Below are 14,236 nucleotides of genomic sequence, written 5' to 3'. Positions count from 1 at the left end.
AAAAAGAAGCTTATTTTCTGTTCTGCAATGAAGTGGTTATGGTCCTGCCTGCGTATCTCATCTTTATCACTTACTACCTGTATAGATTTAGGCAAGTTGATTAAACTCTCTGAGCTTCAGTTTTCTTTTCTTTTATTATTATTTTTTCTCCATTGGATAATAATGCCTGTCTGCCTATATTATAGGCTTTGGGAAGAATTAATGAACATACATAAAATGAATGATTGATATGATTGATGATATGCTTATTGTGGGGTCTTGAACAGAGTAAGTGTTCAATTAATGCCAACTCTTATTATTTTCTCTAAATTGTCAAGATATTCACTTTGACTCTTCCCCTGTCTATAGTTGGTATGCTGTTAAAGCAAGCTTTGAACATGAGCTAGAGTTCAACAAACAGACAAATCTGAAAGAATAAGGATAGATTTTAAAATTTAATGTTTATGGCTGAGAATGGTGGCTCAGGCCTGTAATCCCAGAACTTTGGGAGGCCAAGGCAGGTGGATCACCTGAGGTCAGGAGTTTGAGTCCAGCCTAACCAACATGGAGAAACCCTGTCTCTACTAAAGATGCAAAATTAGCTGGGCATGATGGTGCATGCCTGTAATCCCAGCTACTCGGGAGGCTAAGGCAGGAGAATCGCTTGAAACCAGGAGGCGGAGATTGCGGTGAGCCAAGATCGTGCCATTGCACTCCAGCCTGGGCAACAAGAGCAAAACTCCGTGTCAAAAAATAAAAAATAAAAAAAAAAATTTAATGTTTATTTATTAGATTTACTGTTTATAATTCTTCTTTATAGTTTGTCCCTTTTTATTTCACCTAAAATTTGATTTGGCATTAACAACATAGTGTAGTTTGGAACAAACCTTGCTAGATACTTAGGTATACAAAAAGAGAAAATAATCTGGCTTTAATCCTTGCAAATAAAAAGCAAGCAAAGGTAAATATTCTCAACCCCCTCAGAGTAACTTAGGCTTATGAGTCATGAAGTGTAGATAATGAGAGTTTCTGTTTGAAATAAAACAGTACCGTTAATTACATCTTTTCTGTCAGATTTTTAACTTCCCAAAAATATCTGATCTATTCATTTATTTTTCCTGATTATAGCATATGCTTTTTTTGCTGATTTAAATACAGTAATTTATACTGCATGCAGAAATATTTTTAGATATTTTAATATACTGCAACTTCATGAGCCCCATGGGCTAGAGTGAAGCTATATGAAAAACAGTAAAATCCCAGTGTTCTTCTGTATTTGCAAAAGAGAAATGTAGGTGGTTGTGTGTTCTCTGATTGATTTAGCATATGTCTGACTGCTTAAAGCACTTTTCAAATTATTGTTGTTCCAAATTCATATCCAGATGCTTTTATAAATTGTGTAGGTTACAATCCATCTTGTTCAAAGCCTCTAGAATGGATAATCCAATCCATTTTCTGAGAGAATTAGAAAGAAAATGTAGTGGAAAATGTATATTTTTAGCAAAATATTCTAAACAAAGTAAGTTTTCATTAACATTTCCCATAAAATCTATTAAATTTGTAGGAAACAGTAACAACAACCTTGTAACCCTGTATTCACTACATTCTATGCATTTACCTCCAGCCAAACATCTCACAAAGGTAATCTAATTCACTGACCATAAAGAGAACTATGTAAGAGATTGGAGATAGAATCAGTGAAAAATATTTATTGAGCAGCTTTCACTAAATGAGGATCTGGAAATGAATAAGATCCAATATCTCCCTCAAAAGCTTACTTACAGTCAACACAAATCCATCCAACCACTTGAGAAAAATTCTTCTTCATTATGAATAAGTCAGTATATCCTTAAGTAATCAAATGGATGCTACTAGATGGGTGTACATTAAAGATATTTTTACTCTGCTTGCACTCTCTCTTTAAAGATCTTTATCAAACATATTTAGAAAATAAAACAATATAGAAAATTAAAAAGTATAAAATCATAGCTTCCAAAGACACTGTGTATCACAATCAAAAATGAAAATCATGACGTTTGTCTTCTTAAACTCGTCATTTATCTGGTTTTTGTGTGTTTTCAATGTTTAAACATTTTAAATTCCTCCCTTCTAGAGATCTATTTTTTAACAGGTCGTCTCCTTCTGCTTTAATCATTATATGCCTTGAGCTAATTAAGGTCCAAAGGTTAATGTTATCCAAAGTTATTGTTGATTCTCCAAAATAATTTACTTAAAATATTTCTGAAGACGAACATTCCACAACACATATGCATTGCATTAATAGGCATTGTTTCACAGAACAAAGTCTAACCAGTTACCATTTCTTATTTTAGAATCCTGATGGAACCTAGCAACTTATATAAAGCTGTCTGCTAAGCCTCAGCTGTGCACTGCAACATAACTAACTAATGCTATGTGCCAAATACTGTCTTACTTGTTTAATGACCATATTTCATCTTTTAAATGACCATTCGATAGCAAAGAACATGAAGTCATATGAAAAAGCCTTTTACACTGGATAGAGGTTTCTAAGCCTTCTAAAAATAAAGACTAGTCTAGGGTAGCGTCATATTTTTAATGACCTGAGTTTGTTTTATTATACAGCTCAGCTGTTAATACTGCCAATGAGTCTCTGTTTCAAAACTGTGTCAATCTTTCAGCACCAAAATGAGGGCATATGTCCTTCACAATGTAGCTGTTTTATGAAAGGGGGGGAAAAGAAATTCTTTCTGATTTAGCTGTACCAGCAAATTTTGTTTCTAGTTGTTATAGCTGCATTATGCATATAAACTTTTTGACGCTTTGGGGTTTTTTGTTTGGCTGAGAGTGTATTGGGAGGCAATAGAAATGTGTGTAGCTTAATTTATTGGACAGGAAATTCTGATGCATTACAAAATACTCAGAGTTGTTTGTTTTGCAGATAGCGAATATAATTTAACTGAAAAACTTTGGTAATCTTTTTGTCAAATTAAATCATGGTTGTTTTGGTTTTGTTTTATAATTCTTTGTCTTTAGCAGTATTCTAATATGAGAGGCCTTACAAGTGATAGCTTTTCAGGAAGCATCTTTCTTACCCAAATTTCTGCTCCTCGGGACTCAGTTCAGAGGGTGCCTGAAATCCTGTAGTTCCCTTGTCAGTTTCATGCATTCTTTTGTCCCTATTAAGATATTAATAACTCGAGGCTGATTGACATATTAAGTCTTATCAGGCAGCTGGTACACTCTGGAGTCCTACTGTGAGTCCGGATACCTAAATTCATGGATAAAATCTTTTGCTTTCTTGTAACCAGAAAAATAATAGAACAAGAATGATCCTGCTCATAAAGTATAGTGGGAGATGCAATTGTAGGGAAATTAAAACACTTTTGCTTGGAACTGACCCTATGTTTTGTTTAAAATGCTTGTTTCATTGAAAATGCACTTACTTATTTAGCATTTAGAAAATACATATGGCCACATTATAAACACAGTATTTTTAAATTCTCTGTTTTAGAGCAATTTTGCAGAATATAACTGTTAACCAGCCTCAAAGATGGCCCCCAACAATCCCTATCTCCTAGAATTCACATCATTTCATAGTCTTCTCTTGCCCTGTACCAGGGCTAATTTACTGTGTGAGTAATAGAGAATGACAGAAGTGATGATATGCCATTTCTGAGATTAAGTTATAAAAGTCTTTGTGTCTTCTGTCTTGCTTGTTCTTTTGTATCATTTGCAATGGGGAAGCTAATGTTACGTTTTAAGCACCACCTTGGAGAAGTCCATGTGGTAAGGAACTGAGGCCTCCAGCCAATAGCCACATGAGTGATCTGGGAAACAGTTCCTCTACCTCAGTCAAGCCTTCAGATGACTGCAGTCCCAATAACATTTTTACTGCAACTTCATGATCTGAGCTGCAGATTAGCCACGCCCAGAGCTCTGATCCTCAGGAGTCTGTGAGATAATAAACGCTTGTTGTTTTAAAACACTAAGTTGTGGAACAATTTGTTATGTGCTATAGATAACTCACACAATTACCTACAAATCATTTGCTGTGAAAAATCCATAGACTAAAATACCCATGAAACATTATAACTTAGCATGAAATTCCTGCCAGATAAAGAAGTATAAACTAGGTGTGGTAAAACTCAAATGGTTACAAAGGCCAGGCAAGTGGGGACCATGGGGAACTGAGGATCATTTTCTAGGTCTCTGTGAGGATAGAAACAGCTCTCGACGTTTGTTGCCATGTGAGAATCTGGATTGCAGTGTTGCCAGATCTTTTGATTTTTCAAGGTAGTACACATAGGTTGGATTAATCTCTTCCCAAGCATCCATTATACCCCAGATAATTAGTCCAAGCTGATCCTAGGATGTTTATCCTCCCTGCCAGAGAATGTTTATTGAACAAGTATGTGACCCAATTCTGGTCAACAACATTAGAGAAAAAATCTCCAAGGAGGCTTCTGGGAAAGATTTCTTTGCTCCTAAAAAAGAGGTACAGAAATAACAAGTCTCCTTCCTCTAAACACAGGCTCTATCTGAATATGATGTCTTGCCATTTGCTGGCAGTATGAAGGTGAAGCTAACAGTAAGATGGGCAGGCAGAAAAAGACAAGGAGCCTGGGACCTCAAGAGCATAGTTAGTTAGACATTGAAGGAATTAACCCTGGGGAATTTGATGCTTCCTATTTTATGAGACCTATATGGTCCTTAAAAAACCTTATTGTAAGGCAGCTTGAGGTTTGTTTTACTTGCAGCCTAAAGTATTCTAACAGTTCCATAAAAGAAGGTAGAAATCAATAATTTTATGTGTGAGCTACTCATCTTAAAATCATGAATGAAATTTAATTTTTAAAATGAGTTGGGGCTGGGCACTGTGGCTTACGCCTGTAATCCCAGCACTTTGGGAGGTCAAGGCAAGTGGATCACCTGAGGTTAGGAGCTCGAGGAAAGCCTGGCCAACATGGTGAAACCCATCTCTACTAAAAATACAAAATTAGCCAGGTGTGGTAGCAGGCACCTGTAATCCAAGCTGCTTGGGAGGCTGAGGCAGGAGAATCACTTGAAGCCAGGAGGCGAAAGTTGCAGTGAGCCAAGATCATGCCATTGTACTCGCGCCTGGACAACAAGAGTGAAACTTGGTCTCAAAAAAAAAAAAAAAAAAAAAAAAAATGAGTTGGTAGCACATAAAACATATCTGGATGGCATATGCATTTTGCTGGCTTCTGGTTTGTGATGTATTTTGTAGACACTACACTACCATATTATAAAAAAAAAAAAAAGGAAAAAACTCATTTGCACTTTACTTAAAAACCTTATTTGTTCAATGACTGTTCATTGGCTGCCAGTTAAGGACCAGTCACTGTGGAGTACATAATTCTTTCCATTAAAGAGCTTATAATGAAGAGAGCTCTGGATTAATGTGATTATGATTGTGAAATTCTGTGTGTATAGCGTGCCAGGCTAACACATATTTTGAGACCAGAATTTTGTTAGGGAAGATTTCACAGTTTGAACAGGGCTGTTGACAATTTTCAGGCTGACAAGAATTTAAGTAATGTTGTGCTTATTGTATAAGAACCAAATGTTATGTGGCTGTAAACAAGTTAATATAATCATAGTATGATATTTGAAACAAGGGGAACATTTTTATTCTCTTGAAATCTGCTGTAGTCAAATAATATCTAAAGTATTGTTTTTTAATTCTATGAGCTACAGTTTAATGAGCATATTGCTGCATTTGAGCTTAACCAGAGAAGGGGTTCCAGCATAAGGCATCAAAATAAGAAGTGGTAGAAGGAAAAATAGTACATTTAGTCTAGAAAAAGCAGAAAAGCCCTGATAATTGTTTTCACAAACTTAAATGATAGTCATTTGCTTAGTGTCCAACATAATATTTTTAATCCTGTAGAGGAGAATTGTTACCTCCATATAATGGACAGGCAAACTATATTTTGAGAGGTTATCAGTAATTGATGGATTACTGGGAAGCTAGGATCCTGAAATCATGTTGTCACAGGGTGAACCCCAAAACTGGGAGGCCACGTGAGTTCTTGGCTTCATGTAGGAAGGAATTCAAGAGTGAGCCAACAGAGTAAAGTGAAAGCAAGTTTATTAAGAAAAGTAAAGGAATAACAGGGTGGCTATTCCACAGGTAGAGCAGCAGCATGGGCTGCTTAAGTATACTTATGGGTATTCCTTGATTATTTGCTAAACAAAGGGTGGGTTATTCCTGTGTTTTCTGGGAAAGGGGTTGGGAGTTCCTGAAACAGGGTTTCTCCCCTTTTTAGACTACACAGGGTAACTTTTGGATGTTGCAAACTATCATGGCACTGGTGAGAGTGTCTTTTAGCACGGTAATGCATTATAATTGGCGTATAATGAGCAGCCAGGATGACCAGAGGTTGCTTTCATCGCCATCTTGCTTTTGGTGGATTTTCACTGGCTTCTTTACCACATCTCGTTTTTATCACCTGGGTCTTTGTGACCTGTATCTTATGGAGCCAGTCCTGCTGACCTCCTATCTCATCCTGTGACTAAGAATGCCTAACCTCTAGGGAATGCAGGTCTCATCCTCCAAGAAACCAGCCCCTATTCAAGATGGAGTTGCTCTGGTTTGAACACTTCTGACACGATCTTCATGCCTCCCCACTCCCAGTGAATTCCCTGGGAGACATCTATATGTAGAGGACAAGCTTAGTCAAATGCAAGCTTTTAAAATTAACTGGAATTTTGCCCCCAAACCCCAAAGCAGTTTACTAATACCTAGGCCAAATAACTAAACAGCGCCTTTTCCTACCTTTTACTACAACTGTTACCCAAACCTCAGCTTGATGGTTCTTATGATTCCAATGATAAAGTAAAGAAAAACACAATAAGCAAAAGGAGGTAAAATAGGAAACTGATTACTTATGCTTATGCAGACTTATTTATTTTTATTTTTATTGAGACAGGGTCTTGTTATGTTGCCCGGGCTGGTCTTGAATTCCTGGGCACAAATGATCCTCCTAACTTGGCCTCCCAAAATGCTGGAATTACAGGCATGAGCCACTGCTCCCAGCCATATACAGACTTATTTATACCTCACATGATAATACTACTAATGGACCCTAGTAATGTGGACTAATTACTGCTCTTCGATCTGCCCCTCCCTCAAGTCAACACATCTCCTCTTTCTTGAGGACAGAGAGAAATGGGGAAGAAAAGAGTCTTTAGCATCCCCTGGAGGCCAAGAAGCGAATACATAATTTAACAGGGATTTGAACCCAGGTGGGGTGGATTCCACAACTGTTACTGCCCACTCAAATAACCTCCATTCCCCCAAATCAGTAGGAGGATAGAAACAGAATTACAGCTAGATAAAGTAGGTTTCTACCTGTAGGGAACTTCTGGCTTTGTGGAAGGGAAGATTTTCTGAACAATTTGGATTTTCTAGAGATAAGAGTGTGCTGGCTCCCAAGTAGGAATTTCTCCCATGATTAATTTTAAAGAAATAGATGGGGCCGGGCATGGTGGCTTACGGCTGTAATCCTAGCACTTTGGGAGGCCAAGACAGGCGAATTAGTTGAGGTCAGGAGTTCGAGACCAGTCAGCCAACATGGTGAAACCCTGCCTCTACTAAAAATACAAAAAATTAGCCAGGCGTGGTGGTGCATGCCTGTAATCTCAGCTATTCAGGGGCTGAGGCAGGAGAATCACTTGAACCTGGGAGGCAGAGGTTGCAGTAAGCCGAGATCGTGCCACTGCACTCTAGCCTGGGTGACAGAGTAAGACTCCATTTCCAAAAGAAAGAAAGAAAAAAGAAACAAAGAAATAGATGGAGGTCCGTTTGTCAGAAAGTTCTGGAAGGATTCCTGCATTTGACAGAAAGTTGGAGCTTTAAGCCCTTTTCCACACTAAGATTCTGTGATTCCCAGATCATTGGCAAGCAGTTCTGGTGCTGTGTTTCTTTCAATCTGTTTACTCTTTTCCTCTGTGATCACAGCCCAGTTGCAACTAGAAGGCTGAGGGATTTGAAAACCACTCATTATACTTAGGCAAACTCCTCTGGAAAAGTGTTTTAACTTGAGATACTTAGTATTTCATTGGCTTTCAGGGACAAAACTTGTGGAGAGGAAGAGAGAAAACATACAAAGAGAACAAGCGCTCAAGTGAGCAGAGCTACAGCAGCCTCATGACTGCCATCAATCTTAAAGGAGAAATTGCTGAGGTGCAGTAAGAGGCAGAGCATGATGGGGAGGGAAAATCTACACAAATTTCCTGCAACACTGATGTAGATTTTCACCGGGTGACTTAGTTTGAGGGGTTAAGAATTCAATGGCAGTTACTGATGCTATTCCACCGTACAATATGGAGTACTCTGTTCAACAGTTTACATGCATTATCTCAATTACCCCTCACAGAGATCTAGCATGCAAGTACTGTCACTCTCCCCTTTCCACAGATGAGGAGCCTTGGGCTTAGGAGGTAAGGAAACTCGTCTGAATTTCCCTACTGATTAGTGTGCAGATCAAGCACAGGTTTGATGCCAAGGCCAAAGTAACCAAGTTTAGGAACTATATATATAGAGAGAGTGTGAGGCACACACACATACATACACACACACACACACACACACACTCCTTACATATATAATTGGGTAACCCTGAAAATGAGTCTGTAGAACTAATTTCTGCATAGGAATTATATCAAGTTCAGGTGAATTTTAAACATCAATCCAAACTTAAAAAATATTTTGTTCTGTTTATGAAATTCAACCTTAAACCATGAGAAAAATCAAGATCAAATGACTCCTATGGTACTACTGTTGCAATCATTGGCCCTCAGATGTCTTCATGGTTTGGGGCGGGCAGAGAAGAGTGTGACTAATACAAGGCATAGGTAGAGACTTTCCCTGTATTTCCAGAGACTGCCTACCAACAGGGACTTCTGACGCCAAAGCATTGTGCTATTCATTTGGCAATACATCATTTATTTTCTGGATGTTTCTCTTTTTTTTTGAATTTTACATAAAATATTATATTGTCATCTAATTTTATTTTCACCTCTCTATAGGCTGGACAATGTTCTATAATTTTGAGTGCCCTACAGTCCCTAGACAGTTCCTCATATTATTTGACTTTTTTTTCCTTTGATGTGAAAGAGCAATGCTCAGTGTTCTTTTGACAATTTTTTTTTTGCCATTGGAATTGTCAAAGTAAATACTGTTCTTAGCCATCTGTTTAAAAGTTCTTAGCTTTTCTAAATACAGGCATTATCTAAATTGTAAATGGGCCTTTTCCAAAAGTTATTTTGTATATTGGTTTTTGGAACTCTCTAAAAATAATATACATATCGGCTATGTTTCCAAATCAAACTACACAAGAGCTATTCAGCCCATCACTTATGTGAAGTAAGATGATCCCCTAAACTACCACAAAACCAAATGTTCATGTATAACATAGTTGCCGTGGGAAAGTACAGATATACAGATGTATGTGTACTGCACCCTCACCCCCTCCCTGCCATTGTGTGTGCAGGGAGACTCTTCCCTTCACTTCCCTAGGTTTCCAGTTGTTGTTCTGGATCTAGGCCCTACCAGAATAGGCTGTGTGGCAAAGGAGAGTTGAATTCTTAGGTCCCAAATCAATGACAGAGGATTGATGAAATCAGAGGTGATAGAGGTGACAGAGTCCCATTATGGAGGCCTCCCTGGGACTTCTAAGTGTTGAGATGAGAAGTGCCTGCAAGATGTCATTTGTTTCTTTTTGTCCCTTTCCTTGCTCCTTTGTTGCTGCTGAAAGGAAGGGAAAGCAGAGGATCAGCTGCGGGAGTTTTTTTTTTTTTTTTTTTTTTTTTTTTTTGGCAGGGTCTCACTCGGCTATCCAAGCTGGAGTGCAGTGGCGTGATCACATCTCACTGCAACCTCAATCTCCTGAGCTCAAGCAATTCTCCTGCCTCAGCCTCCTTGTTGTTAAAAAATGTTTTTTAGAGAGACGGAGTCCCACTATGTTTCCCAGGCTGGTATTGAACTCCTGGGCTCAAGCAATCTTCCCACCTTGGCCTCCCCAGCTGCTGGGATTATAGGCTTAAGCCACTGCACATGACGAGGATTCTTACAGTTGTAACAAGACGGAATTGCCTCTCCTCTCCTTTGGCATTGTTATCTATACTAGAGGGTGATGAAAATCCCTTAGTCAAAGGGAGCTTTGACTAAGTAGTGCCTTAATAGAGATAGAAGGAAAAGATTTCTTCCTGCAAACCCCTGTACTCTTAATTCCTCCCAACTCCACACACCCTGTGATGTGACAGGTAGAACAGGGAGAAATGCATTTCAGGGACTGAATTGGGAATTGGAAATTCTAAACATCTGTATGTTGGCAGCAGCAAGGAGGAATGAAAGAAGAGAGGAAGAGAAAATATTAGCAGAGGAGGGGACTAACATGTCAAGAAGAGAGCTATTTAAGACACACTTTTCCTGTCAAATAGAAGGCAAAACCCAAGCTGAGGCCCTCAAATCATAATTACATAAATGCCCTTATGTTTTCTAAGAAAAGTATGTTTTAAAACTTAAATGATGAAATCCGGATGTGGAATTTTCTGTGGGTAACTCCACTTTGTGTATGTCAATTTTATAGTCTGTTAAATGTTAAGTGACCTCAGAGTACAGGGAAGGGGAGGAGAGGCCAGACTGCCCGAGGCCATGCTCCTCTCTGGAGCTCAGATCTAATAAGTCTTCTGTTTTATTCACTTCTCTCTCATTATTTTCCTGTCTGCAAGGTATGTAGATGCATGGAAATTGGGTCTGCTTCTGGACCCCCAGGAAGCATGGAAGCAATGATTGTAGGGGTCAATGTGGGAAGGGACGGGAGCAGGGTCCAAACAGCCTCCCCACAGTCCTAAAATGAGCCTTCCCTGGGCCATCAGGTGTGTAGCCTGAGGTGGAAGAGACAGTCAGAAAGAAAAAGGGCTGACCCCTGATAGAACTGTCACCTATTATTTCAAAAATCTGTGATTGGTGAGCTCTGCCAACCCTTACTAAAATGAACAAATAGACTACTCCAGATATATATTTTATCTTTCATTGTCTTCCACAAGTATAGATTTAACTATGCTTTTGGAGCCAGAAAAGTATTAGTAAAAAAATAATGGGTAAAAACAACTGGAATAAAAACATCTTGAATAAAGATTTGACAAATACATCCCTGGACTCTTAATATCATTTCTTTTACCCAATTCTCTCTGAAGTAAAATCAAATATTTCATTAATAAGAGTGAAACAAAAAACAAAACGACCCACAAAAATTAAAGATGGATTTTTTTTTTTCTTGAGACAGCGTCTCCCTCTGTCACCCAGGCTGGAGTGCAGTGGCACGATCTCGGCTCACTGCAACCTCTGCTCCCAGGTTCAAGCGATTCTCCTGGCTCAGCCTCCCAAGTAGCTGGAATTACAGGCGCGCGCCAACACTCCCCCGACTTTTTGTATTTTTAGTAAAGGCGGGTTTCACCATGTTGGCGACGCTGTTCTCTAACTCCTGGCCTCATGTGATCCGCCTGCTTGGGCCTCCCAAACTGCTGAGATTACAGGTGTGAGCCACCTCGCCCGGCTAAAGATGGCTTATTTAAAGCTAGTAGTGAATTAATTCAGTTCCTAATTGAACTCTAGGTTTTAACAATAAACATTTTAATTTTGTTCAAGTTTTCTTCAGGGTACATTATATTATGAGACAGCATTGCTTTTTCACAATGAAACATGACCATGCCAGAAAATAAAATGCTGCCTTCTTTACGGGCTTCCTTTTCCTTGTCAAACTTTGGTAGCATAGTCAGAAATAACTGAAAGGCGAAATACTAAAACATCCAGCTCCAGTGACTTTTTTTTTAAATTCTAAGCCAACAGTTTTTTGGAGCCTGTGGGAGGGGGGCGAGGAGTGTTGAAAGGGCCCTCCTAAGCTGAGGTCGAGCCAACAGTGAAGCTTCAAAATTGTCAGCAGGCAGAGTCTACCCTGGAGAGGCAAATGAATAGGCTTAACTGAAGTCCTCTGCCCTGCAAAAAACAAGGCAGGTGCTAGGGGGATGGACTTTTTGGATAGGATGGAAACCGGGACGGATGAAGTCTTCTCTGGTTAGAGAGGAAATTTGGTATTAAGAGAGCCTCACTGAATCCCAATAATAACCAAACAACTGGTGTTGTCCAGGGCATCGGCTGGAAAGTGGGAGGCAGGAAGCAGAAAGACTCAAGCTCCTTCCCCTGAGTCGGTTCAGGAATTTAATTTCAGCCAATGTTTATTGGGGCACGGTGTTAAGCACGGGGATATCAAGCTGAATAAAACGAGGTCTTGTCCTTGAAGAGCTTATAGTTCAGTGAAACGGCTTTAACATTCCTCGTGGGTTTTGATAACTTTTATCCTGGGAGTTGTAAGGAGAGAGCTGCATCTAAATCCATCCACACTTTGGTAAAGATTTCAAAACACAGGAAACAAGATACGGGGCGACGAGGTTGGAGGAGAGATGACGGCAGGGGCCGGTGCCAGACTTGGGAGCCGCCAACGCCGGGCTGTGCTGGTGCTGCATGCTGGCAAGGGGCAGCCAAGACCGTGCTCCGTGCGGGCACCCTCGAGCTCGGTCCAGGCAGCTGGCAGTGCCGTGCGGGCGGACTGCGGTGGGCCTGGCAGGGGCCGAGCGGAGGACCCGGGCAGCCTGCGCGGCCAGCGCCCGCCCCCAGGGGGCAGAGTTCCCGGGCTCGTGCCTGCGCCGCTACCTGGGGCTCAGGCTCCACCGCTCCCCGCTGCGTCCGCGCCTTCTCTTTTCCGGTCCTCTCCGCTGGCCGGGGCTCGGCTGAGCTCCAGATTTCCCCACCCGCGGCCGCCGCCGGGGGAGAGGAGCCGAGGCACGGCAGGGCACCAGCGGCGGGAGGCGAGGTTGGGGAGGCGAGGGCGGTCCGCGCCCGGGGGCGGAAGGGGGCTGGGGGATTCGAGGGACGCGGCAGCCCCGCCCCCGCCCCCTCCTCGTCTCCGCTCCAAGCCCGAGAAGCTGGGGAGCATGGACCAGACCCCGCAGCGCTGGCACCATGACGCTTGCCCGCTTCGTGCTGGCCCTGGTGTTAGGGGCGCTCCCCGAAGTGGTCGGCTTTGATTCTGTCCTCAATGATTCCCTCCACCACCGCCACCGCCACCGCCATTCGCCCCCTCCGGGTCTGCAGTACCCCTATTACCTTCCCACCCAGCAGCGGCCCCCGAGGACGCGTCCGCCGCCGCCTCTCCCGCGCTTCCCGCGCCCCCCGCGGGCGCTCCCTGCCCAGCGCCCGCATGCCCTCCAGGCCGGGCACACGCCCCGGCCGCACCCCTGGGGCTGCCCTGCCGGCGAGCCATGGGTCAGCGTGACGGACTTCGGCGCCCCGTGTCTGCAGTGGGCGGAGGTGCCACCCTTCCTGGAGCGCTCGCCCCCGGCGAGCTGGGCTCAGCTGCGAGGACAGCGCCACAACTTTTGTCGGAGCCCCGACGGCGCGGGCAGACCCTGGTGTTTCTACGGAGACGCCCGTGGCAAGGTGGACTGGGGCTACTGCGACTGCAGGCACGGTTAGTGGCCTCGGGGCGGCCGCGGAAACTCCGGACGGACCCGGAGCCAGTGAGGCTTGGGGCCGGCGTACAGGTCTCTTGGAGAAAGTGACGGGGTGTGGGGTTGTGGGCTTGCATTGCGGGCTGTGATGGTGGGCTGCAGCTGGGTTACCAGTAAGGTATACTGGTGCTGCAAATCTGAGCCAGCCAGCCAGGTGTGCTTGTGTGAAGGTTGTCAGGGGTGACAGTTTCTATGCAAGGTGCTGAGCTCTCGGTTTCTGGATCTGCTCTGTCCTCTGGCCACTGTGTGTGTGTGCGCTCGTGTATTGGGTGACAGTGTGCTTTGGGCGTCTGTTCTCTAGATTAGCTTACGTTGAGTGGGTTACCATATTTACATTAAAGAGGCATAATTACTTGTTCTGGAAAGGGAAATGTTACATTAACGTGACAACCAATAACCTTCCCTCCATTCTTTAGACTCCGATTTGGAAAAATGTGGTAAAATTTTTGCCTTAATTTAACTGTTGACCTCTGTTTTAAAAAGTATGACAAAATTAAGTGGCCAAAATCAGCGATATTCACATACTCCAGCTCAGTATGGTAAGTATCATTAGTGACTGGAAAAAAAGAAAGGGAAAAGAGATGGGAATACTACTATCTTGGTGAAGTAGCAACTTGATACAGTCATACACAGTTTTCCAGAGCCGTTACTTAGCTTTATATGTTTTATCAGGATTAGT

General features: G+C 42.1%; 1 protein-coding gene across 4 annotated transcripts in view; it reads left to right on the top strand.

Annotated features, from left to right (window-relative positions):
* The first annotated feature begins 12,709 nt into the window (after positions 1 to 12,709).
* PRSS12 (serine protease 12) overlaps positions 12,710 to 14,236 on the top strand; it is a 73,269-nt gene continuing 71,742 nt past the window's right edge. For 2 of the 4 annotated variants that reach the window (XM_024246486.3, XM_003776519.5), the window contains exon 1: positions 12,710 to 13,517. In XM_024246486.3, coding sequence (XP_024102254.2) covers positions 13,010 to 13,517 — 508 coding nt within the window. In that variant the 5' untranslated portion in view covers positions 12,710 to 13,009. The remainder of the gene's footprint in view (positions 13,518 to 14,236) is intronic. The other 2 variants (XM_024246487.3, XM_063723615.1) reach the window with 1 other exon arrangement.

Source organism: Pongo abelii, chromosome 3 (genome assembly GCF_028885655.2).
Source record: "Pongo abelii isolate AG06213 chromosome 3, NHGRI_mPonAbe1-v2.0_pri, whole genome shotgun sequence".
NCBI classification, from domain to species: domain Eukaryota; kingdom Metazoa; phylum Chordata; class Mammalia; order Primates; family Hominidae; genus Pongo; species Pongo abelii.
This window is presented reverse-complemented; position numbering and strand designations above follow the sequence as displayed.